Source organism: Glandiceps talaboti, chromosome 11 (genome assembly GCF_964340395.1).
Source record: "Glandiceps talaboti chromosome 11, keGlaTala1.1, whole genome shotgun sequence".
Classification (NCBI taxonomy): Eukaryota; Metazoa; Hemichordata; class Enteropneusta; family Spengelidae; genus Glandiceps; species Glandiceps talaboti.
This window is the reverse complement of record NC_135559.1, coordinates 19,952,732-19,977,034: the sequence shown is the minus strand read 5'-3', so window position 1 is coordinate 19,977,034 and position 24,303 is coordinate 19,952,732. Positions and strand designations below refer to the sequence as shown.

General features: G+C 36.9%; 1 protein-coding gene across 1 annotated transcript; it reads right to left on the bottom strand.

The window, feature by feature from the left end:
- Nucleotides 1-21,188: 21,188 nt before the first annotated feature.
- Nucleotides 21,189-22,223, bottom strand: LOC144442136 (adenosine receptor A3-like). The gene has a single exon (XM_078131403.1). It carries the CDS (start codon nt 22,221-22,223, stop codon nt 21,189-21,191), a length of 1,035 nt encoding a protein of 344 aa, XP_077987529.1.
- Between the last annotated feature and the right edge of the window lie 2,080 nt (nt 22,224-24,303).

Below are 24,303 nucleotides of genomic sequence, written 5' to 3'. Positions count from 1 at the left end.
TATTTTGAACTGACCGCCATCACAACATCACAATAATCACAAAACGACTTTATGGTGGTATTCGTATTCGTATTCGTATTCGTATTCGTATTCGTATTCGTATTCGGTTCGTTACCGTCGTATTCTTATTCGAATCATAGACGAAGATTTCTTCAGATTTCAGAGAGGTTGCAAAAGAACGAGTAAATGTACTTCATATTCTTTCTTTTTTTTCAGTGATACAATGAATTTACATTTTCAATTCTTTATGCCATGTGATAAGAAAAATAACATGTTAACCAATCAGCTGCCTCATCATTGGATATGATAATTCAGAATTGTAAATTCTTTAAATAGTTGTGGTTGTAACTCACATATTACTAACTATTGTATCAAAATAAACATTTTTTCTCGACACAAAATTGAAAATTACCAAAAATTACTTTGCAAACACATTTCCAAATGACGCCGTCGGGGGCGCATGGCACTAGCTTGAAGGCAAGCCCATAAAGTTTAATACTTACCATGAGTCAAATAGTCATTTTTCGCTTTAGATTTGACTGATATGTTCTCATATCACAGTGCAACGGTGGCAGCTGTGGGATCTGGCAACTATGGAATGTGTCACAGTGACAGTGGTGGGATGCCGAAATCACAAAATAGAAAAAATAGTGACTTGTTTTAGACTTTTACGACCATCAATCGACTTGTGTCATGTTTTATTAATCCCAAATCCCAAGCATGTCATCTTTGGCCACTTCAAAATCCCACTAAATGATTGTATCTATGATGGTTTCAGCTACGTTTTAGTTCACTGAAGCTATTTCAAAACTTCCGCATCATGACATTATGTTGATAAATATCAAAATAGCATAGTCAGTATAGCAGAGGCAAATCGTCACCATCACAGGCATATATATATATATATATATATATATATATATATATATATATATATATATATATATATATATATATATATATATATATATATATCAAAGAGATTTATATAGCGCCAAACTCCACTACGTAGCAATGTTCAATGGCGCTTTACAAAAGTGTGGGTATATAGAGATGTCAGTAGGCTCTGCTAAACAGATAAGTCTTGATGCGCTTCTTAAATATATCAAGGCTGGGTGACTGGCGCACTTCTAGAGGAACATTGTTCCAAGCGAAGGGGGCGGTACGCGAGAAAGCACGATCACCATAGGTCTTCCGGTTACTCCGTGGTACATGAAGTAGGATTTTGTCGTTTGATCGGAGAACTCTGGATGACACTTTCAGGTTGATTAGATCAGATATATAGACATGAGCAGTGTTGTTCAGAGCTTTGTACGTGAGTAGCAGGATCTTGTAATGGTTTCTGTAGTGTACTGGTAGCCAGTGTAATTCCATAAGTATAGGGGTTATGTGGTGATATTTCCGAGTGCGAGACACAATTCTGGCTGCAGAGTTCAGGGCATGCTGAAGTGGTAGAATGGATGAAGATGGTAGACCACACAGGAGTGCATTACAGTAATCTAGTTTTGATGTGATTAGAGCATGTATTAACATCTGACAGACTTCCTTAGTTAGATACTGGCGAATATGGCTTATTTGACGGAGGTGGTAGTAGACTGACTTGCATATCATGTGAACGTGCTTACATAGAGTGTAGTTTTCATCAAATGTTACTCCTATATTCCGTGCGGAGTTTACAATTGGAATAGAACTTGATCCAATTATCATGTGATCAATGGGACGAGGTGAACGGTTGAACTGGGACCTTAACAGAAGTACTTCAGTTTTGCCATCATTGAGTTGGAGTTTATTTTCTGTCATCCACATTTTTATTTCATGAACCATTCCTTCCATCTCGTGTACTGTAGATAGGATGTCAGACTGGGAGAAATATTGATAGAGTTGATTGTCGTCGGCATACTGATGAAAGTTGATATTGTGATTTCGAATGAGCTGAGCAAGTGGTAGGATGTAAATGCAGAACAAAAGTGGACCAAGCACTGAACCCTGTGGTACTCCGAATTGCAGTAGTTGAGTATCGGATGTTGAGCCATGTATAGATATAGACTGTTTTCTGTTCTTTAGATAGGATGAAAACCATTGCAATGGGATGTTCTTGATGCCAAGTTTAGATAACCTTGAGATGAGTACGTTGTGATCAATAGTGTCAAAAGCAGAGGAGAGGTCGAGGAGAACCATAAGTACACATTGACCAGCATCCAGTGCCTTGCAGATATCATTATTGACTTTAGTGAGAGCTGTTTCAGTGCTGTGGTATTTTTTGTATGCTGACTGAAGTGGTTCTAGTAGTGAGTTGGCGGTCAGGTATGATGTTAACTGATGTGCAACGATCTTTTCGAGGACTTTAGATAGAAAGGGTAAGTTTGAAACGGGTCTGTAGTTTTTGAATACACTTTTGTCAAGTGATGGTTTCTTAAGTATCGGTGTGACGACTGCATTCTTGAGAGAGTCGGGAACAGTACCAGTTGTGAGAGATAAGTTTATGATCACAGAGATGATGGTTAGGAGATTACCTTGATATTGCTTCAGAAGTGTTGTAGGGATAGGATCAAGCACACATGTTTTTGGTGGCGAGTTAGAGATAACTTTGCTGATTTCTTCCTTATTGACAGTATGGAATGTAGAGAATGACGACGAGACAGCGGCATCTGGAAATACGAAATATATTGATGTATGGTGAACATTATCCAGGCTTGAACGGATAGATGTGATCTTGCTGGTGAAATAATGGCTAAACTGTTCTGTTAAATCTTTGGTTGAGGTATGGTCGAGTAGAGTCATCTCCATGTTCTTTCCAGACAGGGTTGATAGGATACGAAAAAGCGATTTCTGGTTACCTGAGTTTTCTTCAATTAGGTTGGAGAAGTAGGCTTTCTTGGCATGTCTAATAGAGTGACTGACATTTCTGCATTCATTGAGGTAGATCTGATAGTGGATCGCCAGCTTTGTTCTTCTCCATGCACTGACGTTCAGCCTTCCGCCTCTTCTTCTTAGCCATGTCGATTGTGTGTGTGTGTGTGTGTGTGTGTGTGTGTGTGTGCGTGCGTGCGTGCGTGCGTGCGTGCGTGCGTGCGTGCGTGCGTGCGTGCGTGCGTGCGTGCGTGCGTGCATGCATGCATGCATGCATGCATGCATGTATGTATGTATGTATGTGTGTGTGTATGTATGTATGTAAAGTATGTATGTATGTATGTATGTATGTATGTATGTATGTATGTATGTATGTATGTATGTATGTGTGTGTGTATGTATGTATGTAAAGTATGTATGTATGTATGTGTGTGTGTGTATGTATGTATGTATGTATGTATGTATGTATGTGTGTGTGTGTGTGTGTGTGTGTGTGTGTGTGTGTATGTATGTATGTATGTATGTATGTATGTATGTATGTATAGACTAAATCCAAAGAATAAGGATGTTACAAGTCCTTACTCGGCGTTTCACGCATCCTCAGCGATCATCAGGCGACTGATAAAATTAAGGTTGTCAATGTCAATATGTACACGTACCTGTTTGTGTATACTTTGCATAACAAGATGGTCGGACTAAACTATTCCTATTCCGAGGGAACATTTATTTTCATGGCGACATTTGCAGACTATAATTGTTGTAGTTTAGTCCCCGACCATCTTGTTACGCAATATATACACAAACATTTACATGTGACGTATATATCGACCTTGACAATCTCAAATTATATATATATATATATATATATATATATATATATATATATATATATATATATATATATATATATATATATATATATATATATATGGGGTGGGGGTGATGCAATACGCAATAGGCTGGTAATATTGAGACTTTGGTGTGTTTCCAACACTTATAATTTTGTATGATTTGTCATCACTTGTATAAGCTGCGCACGCTAGTTGCTCGTGATGTATTTTATATTATATATTTTTATCAGTGTTCCACTGTATTTGTTTCATTCTTGAAGCCCTGATAGAGAAGGTTTCTTGTTACGAAACGTCGGTGAATATTTAATAAAGAACTGTACAGAATTTTCGGAAACTCGATCTTGTTTATACCTATCCACATACCCTCAAGTTCTGTGTTTCATGTACATCAACCGTTGATTGTTTAATATTGTAGTTGAACACGTACGTTAGCTTTATAAACCCTTTATATTATGTATATTACGGAATCGAAGTCATATAAACTCTGAAACAAAACATCGCCTGGCTCGACACAAATCTCACTAACATTGCTACAGTTTTTTGTCTGGCTAGACAAAATATCTCTCTGGTGTTGTAAATCTTCTCATCTGGCTCAACAAAAATCTAATTAATATTTCCCCATGTTATCGTCTGGGACAACAAGAACTAATTACAATTGATATTTACGTTATGTTTTTCCTATATTATATGAAATGGTCACTATTGTCATTCCCTAGAAAATAGTGACCATTTCACATATAGGAAAACATAATATAATTCTTGTCGTATATAAACATAGGTGATATTGATTTGAAATTACCCCGTCGTTCATGTTTGTCAGTATTTATATGTTATGTTATGTTATGTTATGTTATGTTATGTTATGTATGTATGTATGTATGTATGTATGTATGTATGTATGTATGTATGTATGTATGTATGTATGTATGTATGTTTGTATGTATGTATGTATGTATGTATGTATGTATGTATGTATGTATGTATGTATGTATGTATGTATGTATGTATGTATGTATGTTTGTTTGTTTGTTTGTTTGTTTGTTTTCCTACTCATAACTAACTAAGCCCGAGTCCATGTGGTATGATATGGAACACATGCACTCACATCTGATTCATGGAACACAGCGCACAAAAAAGGCGTTATATAAGCTTCAGGAAGCAGTGCTCACTAATTACATGTAATGTTATTTCATTAACTAACATTTGTCAAAGGAGAATATGTTGTTTCATTGTGCCGAAATATTTATAGATCAAACTACAAAACATGGTATATCACAAGAGAATTTGTAATCTAAGTATACCTGTGTTGTGTCGCGATCGTGTTTGCAAAATTTCAAACCTGACGAAGCTAGCTAGTGTTGCGTTTGTTACGTCACAATTATCGTAATATAGATTCTTTTTTAGAACGCCGTGTGTTCTTCACAACTTTGAACAAAATATTCTCTGCAATAGTACGTCATCTTTACTTATAGCAGTTTCAAGACGTATTTTTGGTAGTGATGGGTTGTCGGTCATCTAGAATCGTATCAAATGACATAACGCCCGAAGACCAGTTATGGGCTTTAATACAGAGGGCTGAATACAAGAAGATCAAAAAGTTCTTTAAATCGGGAAACACGGTGAACTGGGTCGAGTTTGTCCAAAATGAGGTAAATGAGACATCGCAGAATACAGGTAACTTTATGTCTGCAAGACTTCCGCAACATACATTGCTAAAACGTTACCGGAGTGGACGACACATGAAAACTTGCACGAAACTTTTAAAGATTTTATTCGAACACGGCTTGGATCCAAATCTGATTGACATCAACGGAAAAACAGCAGTCAATTACCTTGTAACAAACGTGAACTATTTCCGACTTTATGTTCACTCGAACAGGCGACTAAAACAGTTATGCAAGAAGTCTTGCGAAGTGTTGAATATTTTAGGAGGTTATGGCGCCGACATGATGGCCGGTACAGATGAGGACAGTCTAGGACGGTCGCCCCTTCACTACTCCGTGATGTACGATTTCTTGGGCAGTACGGAGATTTTCCTAAAGTATGGTGCAGACATTGAAAAGAGGGATAAAACAGGTCTCTCTCCAATATTACTCGCTGCCCTACACGGATCAACCAAAGTAGTATCTATTTTATTAGCGAAAGGAGCCGACTTCACCGCAACAAACGTTGCAAATGAAAACATTCTACATCTTCTCATCCGGGGATTTTGCCATCCAGAGACAACGACACCCTGGTTAGAGTACTTCATCAAACGCGGTGTCGATGTAAATGGAAGAGATCAGCTCAATAATACCCCATTGCACCTAGCATGTCATTTTGGACCCGATGATAACATGATCATACGTCTAGTTCGTAATGGCGCAGACGTCGAGGCCGTCAACATATATGGCCGAACGCCTCTTTTCGAGTACTTAAACACAGAATACGTATTAAATTACCCGACTTCTCACGATGAGGTACTGACCCACGAAGACATCGAACTATTGGCCGGTTTCCGTTGTTTGTTAAATAACATGACGGATCTTCGACATATCGTTTACGACTATAGAGGGAAGATACCGAGAACATTACAGGACCCAAATGTGTCTGATCTGAAAAATCGTTTGGTGAAGAGGTGTAAGCGGCCACCATCATTACGTCACATGTGTCGACAGGTTGTACGACGGTCGTTCGGACTCCTCAATCTGGTCGACAACCTCCCCATATTTACTTTAGACATCCCACGTGAGATGAAAAGATACATATGTAGTCCTTACTACGTTCAAACTATGCAACCAATAGAAATGTAGCCGCATTCCCAGATATACAATTTGTATTTTTTTAAAAGTTACTGTAACATGTCTTTGCGCAGAACTCCTGCGCGTATATGATAAACAGGCGTACTGCATTTTCAATAAGCGGGTTGATTGCCCCAAAGAGAGACATTATTTTGTCGTCAATTCACTTTTATATTAATTTCTGATCATCAATAAATAAAAATTCACATGGAGTATTAACATGAACATGACAGTCTCAGTTATTTGAAGGTGTTAAGATCCGGAATTTAACATGATCCCATGGCCATGGCCACGTTCTCACATCAGTATAATCTTACTAGTGGAGCCATTAGATATGTCCTCTGGTATATTTTTTTTCTGTACCAACTTTTCCTAAGCTCTCTGCTAAGCAACTAAAATGTTAATTCCACGAACTAAGCTTATGTCACTTTATGTGATGATAAAAAAAATGACAGTCGCTGCCATCTCCATGACGACCGTTTGTTACGAGAACGAGTCAGTGGTCACGGTGAGTTTTAATACACTGAACGCTAGCGCTGTACTGCCTATTGCAAACAAAATATTTTTTGCCAAGTAGTTTTTTTTGGTTCGAAGTGTCTGAAAATAAATGGTATATAAGCCGACCGACCCTAGTTTAAGTAGCCAACCCTAAACTTTTGCTTACATCCCAAAAAAGGTAAAATTGTTGGGATTGACCTCTATTTCCATATAAATTTAAATATTATTTTACATTCAAAAAGAATAAAAATGTGATCATTTCTGTTTCATTGTGAATACAAATTGATTGTGCTGTCTGAAACATTTTTTTTTCAATTTTGGCCAACTTAGTTACAAGGTGGGTGGGGGGTGGGGGTGGGGGTCTGAGGCAGAATTTAGTTTTTTATCTCTTCACATATATGCGTCCAGTTCCTATGAAAACACCTTCGTTTCCTGGAGTGGCGTTCCCATTCGAGTATGTCTGCGCATGCGCCATTGTAGGTCGTTGTGTGTACGTTATACAAATATCTTGGTGTTGTTTTCAATTAGTTTTTGGATTTTCTGCTGTTTTTGAAACATTGGCAAACTCCTCTAGTAGAGCAAAAAAAATAAAAATAAATTCGAAATTCAAAACTTTAAAATTAAAGAACTTTGGTTTTAAGTCGTACACCAAGCTATATAACGCATGTGTTGCTACTATTCTAGATTACTGTTCTTCAGTGTAGATTTAAAAAAATAAAACCAAGACAAATGCCAAGCTGTTCAGAATAGAGCGCTAAGCTTTCTTCTAGGAGTGCATATGTGTTCACAACCCACTCATGCTGTTTCTGGCGACACAGGTTGGAATTCATGTAGAAATCGTACACTTTTTAATATGGTCAGATATTGGAATGGATTAGTATCTCTAGACGAACACAGATTGACAAAGAAAATTTTCCTTTGGGACTTTGCTTTGTAAATGACATCGACTGACATCGTAGTCAAACATACGCACGGAGACAGAGCGGAGACCAAACAAGACTCCGTACTCACGACGTATGCATTTATGCGTTTGTTTTGAATTAGCTGGGGTGGTACTCGTACACATCGGGATAACTCGGAGAAGCACATGTTTGTGATTTTATTGACTGTTTTCTGAGACGGGACATTGGGTTTGGAAATACAAGTTTAATCAACCATAAAACAGCCATAACAGATACTTTCAAAATTAGAACACGGAAGGAAAATAACGGGAACATCAATGACATTTCTACCAAACTCGAGATCGCACGTAGCTACCTAGTGTACAGTAAGTATGGAAGTGCAAAGCTTAGTCCGCTCTGACCCGTGCGATACTTGTGAAGTTAATTTTGAATTTTTCACGATTATGTTCAATTGTCAAAACACGACCTACATGTAATCTGTAAAAAAATTCTCATCTAGGTGATTTTAACTTTCGTGATATTAAATGGGACTCAATGGAAGCTAACACTGAGATTTCACGTAAATTCCTTGAATGTATAGAAGACAATATGCTGACACAACATGTGGACAAGCCTACCCGTGGTGAGAATATTCTGGATCTTGTTTTGTCTGGAAATGACGATATAGTGATTAAGGTAGAGGTGGGAGAGAAGTTTGCTACAAGTGATCACAGAATGTGTCATGTTACCCTAGCGATCCCAGTTCCACGAATAAATTATGCACCAAGGAAAGTTTACCTTTACTCAAAAGGAGACTATGATGGTTTTAATAATGAGATCCGTACTATTGATTGGGAACAGGAGTTCGCTAAAAAGACAATAAATCAGAAATGGGAGATTTTTAAGAATAAATACTATGATTGTCTGGAAAAATTTATTACTCACAAGTTAGTTAAATCTAACCAACGACACAAGCCTGCCTGGTCGAATTTTAAGTCTGTCAAGAAAGCTAAGAGGAAAAGGCGTGCTGCCATTATCCGTGCTAAATCTAGTGATCTTTATGCTCATAAGATGCAAGCTGGTATTGCTGAAGAAAAGGTTCGTCAGACAGTTCATCAGGCCAAACGTGACTATGAGAACAATCTTGTTCAGCAAATCAAAACTGAACCCAAGAAGTTTTTCAACTATACTAGACATTTCATGCGTTCATCATCAACCATTGACATTTTAGAACAGGATGGCGTTAAAATCTGTGATGATATATCAAAAGCAAATTTATTGAATGACTTCTTTTGTAGTGTACTGACAGATGAGCCACCCCTATCGCATTCAATCCCATTTAATGTCCACACTACTTCACCAAGATATACGATGCGTATTACAATTACTAGTGTCAGAGAAAAGCTCATTTCCTTAAAACCTAACAAGGCTTGTGGGCCGGATAGTATCCATGTTAATGTGTTACGCAAGGTTCTAGATTTGGATGTCCCCCTTGCTGCTATTTTTCAACACTCCTTATCATCCGGAGTAGTTCCTCAGGACTGGCAGGATGCAAATGTTACGCCTTTACATAAGAAGGGATCCAGAACTGTTTGTAATAACTATAGGCCAGTTTCCCTGACAAGTCAAGTAGCCAAGGTGATGGAACGTTTAGTTCTCGATGTTTTATTAGATTTTACTGAAGCTAATAACATTATATCCTGCCAGCAACATGGTTTTCAGAAAAAATGTTCCTGTACTACACAACTCTTAGAATGTATTGCTGACTGGACTAAAGCCTATGAAGATAAATCAATTAAAGGAACTGATGTAATTTACTTAGACTTTTCGAAGGCTTTCGATTCAGTACCACATCATAGACTTATTTATAAACTCCACCAACTTGGTATACGAGGGAATCTCATTCAGTGGATAAAGTCATTTCTTATTGGACGTCGTCAAAGAGTTGTTCTGAGAAATGGGATCTCTACTTGGAAATCTGTGATTAGCGGTGTGCCGCAAGGTACAATCTTAGGGCCGATGCTATTTTTGCTTTTTGTCAACGACATGCCAGATGCAGTGGAAAGTACAGCGAAAATGTTTGCTGACGACACAAAAATTTACAACAACATTTCAAGTATTCATGACTGCAATCAGCTCCAGAAAGATTTATGTGCCCTTTCTTCATGGTCTCAGCAGTGGTTACTCCGTTTTAATGCTACTAAATGTGTTGCACTTCGTTTTCATGCTGCTTTCAAATATGCTTATTCTCTCAATGGAATTTACCTCCAAGAAGTGCCTAACCAGAAGGACTTAGGGGTGCTCGTTAGCAACAACCTTAAGCCTACTCAACACATCAAGAATATTTGTAAAAAATCCAACCAAAGGATTGGCATGATTAAGAGATGTTTCAGTGAATTTACTAGAGAAAAAACTTTGACATTATATTGCTCTATTATCAGGCCAATTCTAGAATATGCCTCGGTCGTATGGAATCCGAGATTGAAACAAGATATTTATTTACTTGAGAAGGTGCAGAAGAGATGCCTTAGACTCTGTCCAAGTGATATTATTTTGCCCCCCTTGGAGGAGAGAAGACATCAAACTGACATGGTGGAAACTTATAAGTACATGACTAATAGATATAAAACCCCACCGGAGACATTTTTCGTATCTCCCCATCGTCATGGATTGAGAGGTCACTCATTAAAAATCTTCAAGCAAAATAGCAGATCAGAAATCGGAAAACAATTTTTTGGAAATAGAGTTGTGGACAGCTGGAATTCTCTTCCCGAAGAAGTTATTTCTGCACCAAGTATAACCAGTTTTAAAGAAAAGTTGAGGGCTCTTCCCAAAGGAAATAGGAGCTAAACTACCAAGTAAGCAAAGTAACCAAGTAACCAAGTAACCTATCCAACGATTTTGGTGTGATAACGATCGACCAAATGCCGACGCCAGTGTGTACGTGTGCAACTGTAATCTTGTGATAACAAATGATACAAGTAAGTAAGTTTGTTCGTACCCAAGCATTTCAGTTTACAATTTCAATGATACAAATTGTCACTGTGTAATAGTGTTTGGATCGTGTTAGAACAGGTCCCTCAAAATATAATTTTTCTGGTTATAATTTGTATGTATAAGTTTATAGAAATACGTGTTTCACCCAGACTGGGTGTCTGGCCGTACGTACGCACCGGAAAAAAACGTAGCAGAAACACTGCCACTAGACTTGAAAAAAAATATAATAAGGGACTCTTCGGATTAGGCAAGAACTACATGTAACCAATATGTGTGAACAGCCACTAATATGTTGATAAACTACCTGGGTCGGATTTACCAAATGCTCCTCCCAGATAAACAAACGTATTCCTTTGCACATGGTGACATGCGCAAACCTACTTCCGTAGGGGGGGCACATAGCCTGTTTGGACCTTGGCCTTTAAAATGACATACAAGTCCGTTGGGCTGGGAGGATTCATATTCATTTTCATGCGAGATTGTACTGTAGAGATGTAATTTACCTCACATATATATTAATATATATGATATATTATATGATAAAGGCATCCCTCGATCTCTGGAGAGAATAGTACGCAATGCCTTGAAATGATTATAGCAGAGCATGCATATATTTAAGCCTTGGAATTAGGTCCTAAGCCATAACTCAAAAGGTTCACGTTTCAAAGTATATATATATATCTTGAAATGTATGTGTAAGGAAGAGGTGTTACTCAAACTTTCAAAGAGAGGCAGGGAAGGGGGTTACTCGACTTTGTTGTCTTCTCACTGCAATTCCTCCGACCGACCCCCCCCCCCCCCACCAAGCCGTAAATGATGACTGCTTCGCAAGTAAAATAGAGACAGTAGTCTCCATTTTACGGTATATTCTTTATGCTGTTATTTGTATTTATTTATTTATTTATTTATTTATTTATTTATTTATTTATTTATTTATTTATTTATGTTTGTTTGTTTACTTACTTACTCACTCACTCACTCACTCACGTTACTTTACTTACTTACTTACTTAACTTAATTACTTACGTTACCTACTTTACTTATTTTATTTTACTTTACTTTACTTACTTACTTACTTACTTACTGACTGACTGACTGACTGACTGACTGACTGACTGACTGACTGACTTATTTGAGGATGCACTACTACATACACGTGTTTCAATTCTTATCGAATGTATGCAGCTTTGTTGTTAAATTTAGTACTGCGAATTGTGTCAGTTCACCCTGACTAAATCATCCTGCATAGTAAAGGATCTAGGAATCGATAAGCATGATGATGATACTACTAGCGGCCACTTCACATTGTCTTTTAAAGTCAAAATGTTCACCTACGAAAATGTCAAAATTATCAGTTTGGATAATAGTCTACAGTATACATTATGATCTTCGATTACAGAGAGTAGGTTTACTGAGGAGGATAATGCACTACAGTCTAGTTTGTGAATAGATTCATTCTTTTTGTATGTCACGTTGCTGGAGAAATCTACAAGCACCCATAAGCGATGAACAGTTTTTAAAAACACCTCTGGGTGAACCCTTGAAGAGTAAACCAAGCAACGGTTGTTACATACAAGAATATGCATCGGGAGATATGACAAATTATCGTCGAATTAATGAATTATTTCCCGAACAGATGCAGTTAGGCACCGTTATTGTCTAGAACATTGAATGGATGTAATTTGCATAAATGTTGTCGGCTTGTTGGACTTATTCTGCGAATAGTCTCTCTGTAAAACTTTTACTTAAAAACGGACTTCAAAATCAAAATCAGCTAAAATTGTGAATTTTGATCTCATTACCTTAAATCTGTGCCTGCATCTTCCTTAAGGGGAACAAACCAAGTTTATACGTATTAAGGCTCTACCTATTACGTACTGAAACTTAACCATCGCTTGCTATTTAGGCAAAAAACAAACAAATAAAAAACAAGTTTGTTTCCAATAAATGACTTCAGAAATTAGGGTAGGTAGGTTGGAATTTTATTTTATTTTACTTAAAAAAGTAAATTTAATGAAGACAATTATAAGTTAAGTGGACGAACGCGTTATGCAGACTGTACTGTTATAGTCTAAAAATACCTGGTTTATCTCTGGAATACGACTTTTTAAAAAAGTGACCACAGATGAGGCAAAGGCATTTAGGGTTGATGGGGTTACACACTAATATTTTTATTTGACCTTCGCACATAGCTGACAGGTTATGTAACTATACTAGAATCACTCTCATATCTCCCCTTGTACACGTGATCACCTTGATTTTAGGGAATTACATCAGACTACATACAGTGTTCTTGGATTAATGTTACCTCCCGTAAGGGGGGGGGGAGGGTTATGTTATGGATTTGTCTGTCTGTCTGTCTGTCTGTCTGTCTGTCTGTCTGTCTGTCTGTCTGTCTGTCTGTCTGTCTGTCTGTTTCCGTCTGTACTGATTAGATTTTGGTAAACATCCAATGAACATTAATTAGTCATTTGCATATATGTAGTTGATGGTTTTTAGTAATTAGGTTATATCTTTGGATCGAACGCATACTTCAAATTCAATATAATTTGGTACATACGTTAAACATGAGAAAGCACACACGTCTTGTAAAGTTTGTTGATTTAGCTTAAAGATTTAATTGATAATTTCCATAATTAATGATGTTCGGTGATACTTCAATTTCAATGTAATTTAGTACATACGCTAACCATAACAAAGTGCATATGTCCTATACAGTTTTTAATATTGTCATCTCAGAATACTATTCGCGAAATACAACCATAATTCTAAATATTAATTCATGACAGCTGAGAGGTCACTTTGACCTCAGGTGACACATCCAAACTTTGCTCCACTCTAAATCATCTGATATAAAATTGTTGAAATGTTACGAATAACAGAAATTTGTATTCTGTCATCCGTGACAGAAGTGCATATTTGAGTGGACAACTCCAAGACACGATCACAATCATCTCCAGTGCCTTGTGGGTGTTCAAAGTGTTAGATCGAATATACGAATAAGAAATACAACACTGAAATGTGCGATTCCGTAGAAGAATATAGCATCGGTTTGGTGAATGAAAAAAGCAAATAGCAAAATTTCGTACCGACTAGCAAAGTACGGCATCGACTAGCAAAACATCGTATTGACTAGGTGAATATATGGTATCCTTCGATAAGATAATATAGCATCGAGTATGTGAACGTGACATCGACTAGATCAAAATGACATGCTTAATTTTGGCCTTCATTGCTTTCATATACAGTTTATTGTTTGCTACACCTACGTACGATATACCGGTTATAAGAATAGGATCAATGGCAAAACAAATCGACCTCAACATCTGACCTTTATTTATATTACTAAAACTGCCCAGATGAAGGTTATCATGTTCGTCACATAGGGAAGATAAGTAAGTGCCGACATTTGAATTAAGGGCATAAATGGTACAATGAATCACTCACGATTTTGGAAATTGTATTATGTACTTGGATTCGTATATTTTATTCAGTTTTTAGCACAACTGATTCGAGATTCACAAAGCTTAAGTGCCATGGGCATGGTAAAATGTCTGTCTCTTTGCGTGTATGTATGAATGTATGAATGAATGTATGAATGTATGCATGTATAAATGTATGCATGTATAAATGTATGCATGCATGTATGTATGCATGTATGTATGTATGTATGTATGTATGTATGTATGTATGTATGTATGTATGTATGTATGTATGTATGTATGTATGTATGCATTAAACTTTGCATATTCCCCTTCCATCTGTCATTTCAAAAGTGCTTGAGCCTAGCATGTTCTAATTACATGTAACTATATAGAGTTACTTTTGTATACTTCTGACAATCAATTTGCTTAACACTCAACTGACTGATGTGTCTATCTCTTGAAAGAAGTTATTTAATTTTATAAATCTTATAAGAGCTCTATATATGTCTCTATGTTTTATTGATATTTCTAAAGTGTTTGATCGGGTTAATTGCTGGTCAGTCTTAAAGAAGCTTTATTGACGGTGTAATTTTTTGTTCGTTTGATGGTCTAACTTTAAGTTGAAAACAAACAACAAAGTTTGAGAAAATTTTTAATCTGTCCGAGTGGTTTAGTATGATTGTTTTTTTTTTATTATTCAGTTTTGTCTTTTGGTGAACGTGTCAGGAAAAGTGTCTACAACTTTGTTAAGAGAGTGTTAGATAGTAGCAATGTTAACGTGTACAGTGTGTTTATTCATGTATGTACCGTGATTCTCTCCAGTGCCAGCGTATAATACACCCATATTTTGTTCATAAAACGGGTTTTTGACTAGTCACTGTGATAGAATTGACAAAAACATTAAAAACAACTTACAGTACACACGTACCTTCCTTTAGCTTTCTACAAAGTTCGATGCCCTTTCAAATAATACACGATACTACCAATGAAACTGATACTATAAGACAATATTCGTTATAGTCTGCATGTCAAGTTCTTAGAACTTGAAATGTTCATAATTAGCACACAAACTTGAATATGAGACCTTGAGTTGTAAACAGTGATGTTATAGTCCGTTCAATTTGAACTGCAACGGCTCCTACAATTCGTTCATGATGATCAACACTAATCATTTCTGTGAAAAAAAATCCAATCAAAGTATTACATTTTCTGCAGAACACAAATCAAGAATCCATGTGCCAGTACATGGTTTCAGCATAGTAGGTTTCAAACAAACAACATTCGGTAATTTGAAAGTTTGGAAAGCTCGAGACGAATTTCAAATATGTGTGTGTGGTCGTGTTGCTTGCTGTGCTGTCACAGTATATTTGCCCATTTCAAGACAGAGATGCACAGTTGCAATCGAGGTCCTTATTTCAGACATTAGAGCACTCTAACCACTCAGCATCGTATAGATGCACATAGCGACGTATATCATGATCATACATATACCAATAATCCCGATTTTCGCTTAGACAATGTTTAATCATACAAAGTTTGCAACCATAAGTTTGAATGCACTTCTCAGAAACACATGTAGTTGATTTTGCTCAGACCTTGAGCGAAAACTTCTTTCAATCGAGAATATATATATATATATATATATATATATATATATATATATATATATATATATATATATATATATATATATATATATATATATATATATATATATATATATATATATGTTGAGGGTAGAAGAAAATCAAGTCGGGTTTTTCGTCTCTACAAGCCTGTTTCGTGAGTAAATCACTCGTCAGGAGATTTACTCACGAACATTTCCATCTCCATAAACATCTCCTGACGAGTGACTTACTCACGAAACAGGCTTGTAGAGACGAAAAACCCGACTTGATTTTCTTCTACCCTCAACATATACTCCGCTCTGCGTGCAGACGTATCGAGCACTGTACTACGGACAAATCTTACCACTGACTTCCTATATATATATTTTTTCTTTTGTTTTCCTATTGTTTTCGGAACTCCTCTTTGTGTATTTTTTTAAACAAATGGTACGCCTGCCAATTTCAAACTCGTTGGTGTTTCGATGAAGAGGTGTCGCGGTTTGACTTTGATGTTAGCAATCGCCTTCTATTTATTCGGACTGCCTCACATTCACAAGTTCCTTATGCACTTCTCGGCTAGTCAACAAGCACGTCGACCATTTTCGTCTGGCTGGTGAACGGTGCATTGATCGTGTTAGAATCGAGTCACAGGATACGTCAGTCGAATTCGAACATTGTCCACAAAAACAAATTAAAAACTAAAGCTTGTCTCGCATTAATATATCGTTTGATTTGATTGATTTAGAAGTCACCTAAAAACGTTTTGATTCTTCAAAATTTTGAGGAAAACGTCATTTATATAACGAAATTTCGGTCTACGAATAACTGAATACGTTCATCACTGAATACGTTCATCACTTGCGTCTCTATAGCTATGTTTATATATCTACCGACATCATGCATCACGCCACGTGTTGCCGAACCTTGCGATTTCTCAACTGAACCCCATCATTTAGGAATGTTGCTGTACTGAGAAACATAAAAAATTAGTTGTTGTTTTAGAATATATAAAACAAATCCCGTTATTCGATGATATAAAAGTCAAAACTGCACTTCCGCAACCCGGAAATTCAACAGCATTTCTTGGCCCTACCATGGCCGCCAGGCGTGAGCTTGTAAGTTGTACTGTTAGTTTGTCGACCGTGCAAAAGACAAAAAAGAAAGTCTAGCCGCGATTGATGCTTTGAGAGTCACACAATTATACGATAATCTTCCTCGAAGATTTACTGTTAACCCAGGACTGTTACAATATTACGTCCATGCGTCCATCACAATAAATTTCGAATACATACCGTCATGTTCGTGAACTGAAAAGATTTACCCTGGATTTACTGAATATTGAAACTTTGATTTCGTGCGTATCTTATTGTTTTTTTTATGAATATCGCCCATAAACTTGCACTCATAAAAACATGTACAGTACTAGTTTCATCTGCACATTACTGAATAATGAAGAAAAGCTGACGTGTGACGTGTGTTAATGTGTGGTTATGAATATATAATGAGCACCTCGCTAAGTCGCGGCCCTCGCTAAGTCGCGGGTTTCTTGATGGACCCGGACACCCGCGAGTTAGCGAGGGTCTACTGTATATATATGTATATATACATAAAATGAAAGAAGACGAGTATGATATTACATTATGGAGTTACGAGCTAGTCGGACCCCTGTATAATGTAATAAAATTACAGTCAATAGCAACACCCTTCGCTACCATGGCTACGCCAAGAATTATGTCTGTTATTCATGTTAACACTGGTGTGTAAATTGAACTGTAATATTTTATCCTTTCTTTGTATTGTTTCACACTATAAAGAATTATAAGTATATCTGTACATCTATTTGAGACACCTGTTGTTAAATTGTACGATATTGTTTTATATCCAGCAGTCATATTTCCGATATCTACGTAAAGTGGCTTTGAAAATAGAATTGCAAGATAACTGTTCTTGTTATGTTCAACCTCTTACTGCAGCTCTTGTAGGATTTTTAAAATCAAGCATTTCCTTTCCAACACAGCACAAATATTTGCTTTTTGAGTCAAACTTCTTACTCTTACTCAGCCCCGTCGCATACATAGATGCTGTCCTCCTCATCATCTGTTGCAAGCCCTTTGCAGCTGTAATGATGTATAGTAAAAAATCTCTCACTGTCACTGTTTCTCTTCCATATCCATATATGGTTACAATCGTCATGGTGACTGCTATGTCATTCACCAGAGAGATTAAATGATGGGTAACAGACTATCATCAGAGGATTTCTTTGGGCTTTGCTGTCATCGCGTCACGACTCGTACCTACAAATGTACAGTGTATTCACCGATACATAATACTCTTGTCTTGTATTTATATTCTGCCTTCAAGCCAAACAATCTTCGGCTATAATGCCAAAAACACTTCCTTACAAATTTAGTAGACTACCGAGGCATCAAGAACAAAACGTAATTTCAAGATACTGAAGTGTAGTGGTGACTCTAATGCGATGTAACAATACTACATAGTGGGTGGATATTTATGGCTCGAACATGGATTATTGCTAAAAGGTGCGAGCACCCGACTTCCTGACTCAGACTGTATGCATTGTTATGTACGCCATACGATCAACGTCCGTAATACCATGTTAGTGGTCAAACAGAAGTTAAAGTACTTGGAGTTATTTTCGTTTATAAAACCTTTCTGAAGACGAGATGCTCCCTCCAGATGATAGAAAACAAAGAGGTCAGAGGTTAGAAGGACAATTTCCAGAATAAGCTCGGACACGACATGAAGGAAATCAAGAGCTCTAAGGAAAAATGTTCATCCCTGCTGACAAAACAAGAAACTTTTATCGAGCCCATGAAAGCTAATACGAGAGAGAATAAGAGAGAATATAAAAAAGAACTACATAATGGACGTGAACGCCAACATCAACCCAAAGGCAAGAAAAAAAAGAGACGACCTATAAACCATCGACGACAGAACAGAAGCAATGGCCAACAGCAAGCCTTCGTCGAAATATTTTCGTAGAATTAGAAATAAGTCTGACTGGACTTTTCCTTTAAGTTGTTATCAGTAACCAGTGCAAATTACGTTATAGGATAGTAAAGTACATCTTCTCACACATATAAAAGTACTAATAGATTCAGTAAAAGTGTTAAGTGTGAACTTAGTTCAAATGTGTATAATGCACATATAAAATGATAGTTTATTGTACAACAACATCGAATAATAAGATCAGCTATGTTCATGAAGAATTTGTTGACTATACTCTAAACTATATATCTGTAAATTGAACAAAAAATTAGGTAGTGTCTAAAGTTTTATACAACATATTAGGTCAAGCTAAAATCTTTTGAAAGCGTTATACTACTTAATTCATAGCATTGAATGGGTAAAATTCCAACGTTTGTACATTGTTCTCACATAGCAGTAAAGTGATTGTTTAAGATTTCACCAAAGCTCTACATATTATCACAATCGCCATTTTTTTTTTTTACAAAATTGTCAATATAGGCTGAAAACAAACGGAAGTTGATTGCGTTTCAAGGCAACTGGTTGAAATGCAGGTGTTAACAGAACAAAAACTAATCACACATTAAACTATGTATCATATGTATCTTCGGTGATGTCGAAGATGTACGAGTACCACTGTCTTTTAACTTATCCAGTTTATGATTACCTTGGAACCCAACTCTTACCAATCAATGTTCACAACCAACCCCAATTACAATCAGTTTAAAACTCTAATGAGTACTTATAATTCAGATATTTTGCTCAATATGTGTAACTATGTATATAAAGCTACAACGATGACAACTTTCAAAGTAAATACTATGTAATATATTGTCATTTTTGCTATTCGTACGACAGAAATGTCTTTTTCACTATTCGTAAATTTTGCATTTGGGCTGGTGGCCTAGAAACGCAATAAACATATTATTAGAACAAACACAAAGTAAATTACAAATGTATACAAAAACCTGTCTATGAGACAAAAAAACCAAAGTCAGACTTTCAAAACATTCTGTCTTGTCTCAAACTTCAAACCTTATATGTACAAAATTTACAACTTGGTTTATTAATGGTGTAATACTAGTGTCAGTTGTACGGAGTTGATGTTTACTGGGAAAATTACCCTCGGTAAATACATATCTCTGAGGGTTTAATAAACACAACAATACAAACAAATTGTATTCGTCCTCAACGCCAATGTGTGTACAGACTCTACAAAAGTGTCTCTATCAAGAGCGCTACAACCTATATCGATTTTACATCAATTACTATCAACCATCAAGTGGAACCGTAGGTATCATAATTGCTTGGCGCTTAAACAGCATTTCTTTCATGGGAATAATTCACACTTGAATGAATCATACAAGCAATTGAGGATGTATTATCGAATTGAATCTTAAATTAAACGAAAACACGGTTTTCTCCGTCGTTTTCATTACAAGATTAGATAAAAAAAACTAAGATTATTTAATGCTGCAAAAAGGATCAGACATGTTTGTGTAATATGTGTCTTGAGATATTCTAGCATATAATCAAAGACGCTAATAGACGAGGAATGTCTTGAGCCGATTTCCCATGTTTAGTCATCATGCGATCTATAATTTCCTTTTTTTAGTTTGGTGGTTTTTAACTTGTTTCCCCAGATTGTGCACATTATCAACGCCTTTTATAACACTTTTATGATGAATTATATAAGAGAGTGTTTCTATAACTCAGATTATCCATACTGACCGTTGCTATGGTTTCATTTATAGATGTATCATGTCTATCATTTAACCGCTTATGTATGTATAATGTTATAATGTTAATGTTGGGTTCTTATATAGCGCTTTCCCACTTTCTCAACTCCCCGGGGAGCATACAATCCATTGCAGCCATTTCAGCGCATAGGATTAAAGCGTTCACATTGCAACCTACATCCTACCAGGTCCCCAATTATACAGCTGGGTTGACTGAAGCCCACTTTAGCCACTCAGAAACAAACAGCAGGCAGCGACAGGGCTCGAACCTGCAACCTGTAGATTCCAAGCCGGTCACGCTAACCATTCACCCATCGTGACTCCACGATGTATGTATGTATGTATGTATGCGTGTGTGTTTGCCTTGAATTATAGCTACTTTGCCTAAGAGAGTAAGTATAACTACGAATTAAATAAAACGGCTTTAACAGATATATGCAAACTTTTTAAACATATGTTGTAGGTTTAGTCTATAATTCCGTCCAACTCAAGTTCTAAATGTGCACAACACATGATGAATAATCGTAAACTCTGGTGTCGGCTCGGAAAATGTTCAAACGAAAGATGACCTACTAGTATACTTTTCGGCACCTCAAAATCTTAATAAACGTTGCCCTTAAGCGCTTGTCTCTGAGTGCGTAGATAAACGGATTACCGGCAGAGCTAATCATCCCAAGAGAAAATGCAATATCGTTGAGTTGTCCGTTGTACCAGCCTTCTTCGCGATATTCTAAGATGAGCATCATGGAAAAGGGCATCCAGGATAACGCAAAGAAACCTAGAATAATAAGAAGCGTTTTTGTAGTTCGCATTTCTTTCTTAAAGATCTTCATGCGAATTTTTCTCGTCTCAGAATTCGACGCCTGCATCCGTCTTATAGGTATATCATTGCTAGGCATGGTTGACGGTCGTACAGAGTTTCGTGACAAAGACAGAACGGGCATGTCTGTCGAATTAACAGCGGAATGTAGTGCCAGTATACTGTGCTGTTGTTTGATAGCGATACGTCCAAGGCGGCCGTACAAAATACACATGACGAGCAGTGGTACAAAGAACACGCCAAAGCAGATAAACATCAAGTATTCTCCACCAAAAATGACAGATGGACTATTGCAGTTGATGACCTTTGGTGTTGGTTGATACAACCATCCGATCAAAGGGAGAACTCCGACGAAAGTTCCAAGCAACCAGGCACATGTGATGAGAGAAAGACATTTTGATTTCGTCATCGTCAATAGGTAAGTAAGAGGCTTGGTTACTGTCAGATAGCGATCGATAGCAATGACGACCAAATGAAAAATACTTGTCGACCACAACCAGAGCAATACGGAGAATGCTGCTGCACAGAAGGTGGCCCGATTCGATATACTGTTCGGAAAACCTGTTGGTAATGCCCCCACCGCGATGTAGAAACCTGAGATTGTATCAACTGTGCCTAAACTAGCGATGAAAACATACCCTGTCGTCCACAATTGTTTATTCAAGAGTACCGATGTAACGACCAGGATGTTGCCAAAAACAGTTACTGCTGAGAACACCATGATACGTACGGCAGCAGCGATATCTTGTTCGAGTTCAAAATGGCCCGTCAAATTCGTGTAATCCATATCGTAGTTCGGTGACGTGTTCTTCGACCAAAGTGAGGAATTAATATTTTCCCATGTCGATTTGTTGAACATCTCATGCGTGTTGGAAACCATGTAGAGAGATGTACGAATGCAGTAAAACGAACTATATTACTATAACAGCAGTTACTTGCATATATGAAACGTTGCAACGACGTCAAAAAGACGGCTTATATCATACCGCTAAAGTGTCATACAATTCCTGTCAATCTTACAACACCAAACTGTAAGAAACGAATGAACGGACTCAAATATTTTACGTGGTGCTTTCAATACTCGACAACGAGGCTGAGTCATGTGACCATGCCTTTTGGGTAGTTCTTTTCAGTTTTTACACTCTGATGAAAAATACAATACTCCGATGTTGATTTTCGTTTACACTGTCCTGATCAAACAAAAGTTTGATGGTGTTGCTTCTCAGGTCCAAGAGTTCATGACCAATCGCGGCCAACCTATTTTCTATTTAGTTTATGAACATTGAAAATAGGAAATTAACTGTAATTCTTATTCTTATCAGTCCATAAATCAACTCCTCACAATGTCATATATTGGTGTTATTTTAACCCATTGCTATCACGAACCGAAAGAAAATTAGGAAAGAATTTCCTCAAAAAGTAAAATTATATTTGAGGGCCTTACCTTGATGTTGATGGATTTAAGGGGTATTCGATGCATCAGGTTCCGTGACTGATCTTGACCATCCTGAACTGATTTTGTTTATGAACATTGAAACTCAGTTTGCATTCTCCGATCATGTTGAATCCACTGTTTGTATTCTCCTAACAGTGTGCGATTGTAGGTATCGCAGAATACTTAGTCAGCACAAAACTTACGGTTAAACAAATATTGGAGTTCCTGTCACCCTCTCTTCTAAAAAAAATGTTAAGCCCCGCCAAATGAAACTCGAGCATTATTTTAGTCACCCCTTCTGTCACCTACACTATAGTGGAGATATAAAATCACATGGTACAATGATGCATAAAAATCAGTGATAGCCAACTACAATAATGAGATTACTTTACACAGGATGTGGATTTCACATGCATAAGGAGATGTCTCTAATTAGCTCTAACCTACAATGAGGTACTTTAATAGCCATACACCTTCCATCTTGCTTTGGGAGAAAGACAATTATCACCTCGATTGCTACTGATTGGAAGGAGACAACTCCAAAGGTGAAAAAAATGAAAATAAGACAGTATAGGAGGCCATTTATAGAGGCATAAAATATCCAACTATAGACATAATTTAAAGTCTTACAATGCTTGAATTATGGTAATGAAATACCAGAACTGAAACAATTATGCTATGCATTACATATTATCTGGAAGTGTATTTTGTTGTGGCAAAGCTGAAAGATATTTTGCGGATGTGCACTTGGTAAATGACTTCTTCTGAAGTTTAATTTGGTTCCAAAAATCCCGAATAAAGAGCAAAACATTTCAAGACTTTCGGACTTTTCATAGCCCAATGACTGCTCAGCTAGCCCAATCCAATGGTCGTAAACCATTGTTCCATTCTTTTTAGTGCACATTGGATATGCAACAGCTTAATTTAATCTCAATTCATGCTTGCATGCATCATCAGAGCCAAGTAAACCACTGTATATTATACAATTTGGAATAGACTCAAATGTGTATTGTTACATGTACTATTCAGAAAATATAAAGAAATGTCCTTAATTTTGAAAAGAAATGCGAAGCTCGCATGAGGATATATTGTCCATCACAAGAAAAAAATGTATGGGTAGGTTGAACAGCTTTTTCATTTTTTCTGGCCTAAGGTCGTATCTTTCAAAGTAGTTGCCGAAAAGATGTCACATTCAAAGGATAAAAAATGGATGATGCTTTCTCTAATAAGTAACAACACAATAACCATTTTCTTTACCTAACTCCCAAAACTTGTATGGCCTCGTTTACGTCGGAACCCAAGGTGAACTCAGTGAATTCTCCTTGTCATTATCTTTATAATGGCAATTGAAGTTTGGATTTTGATGTCGAAGGTACAGCTCTGTTTACAAATTCAGGGCCATTCTTTCCATAGCAAATTGTTGCTTCAAAAT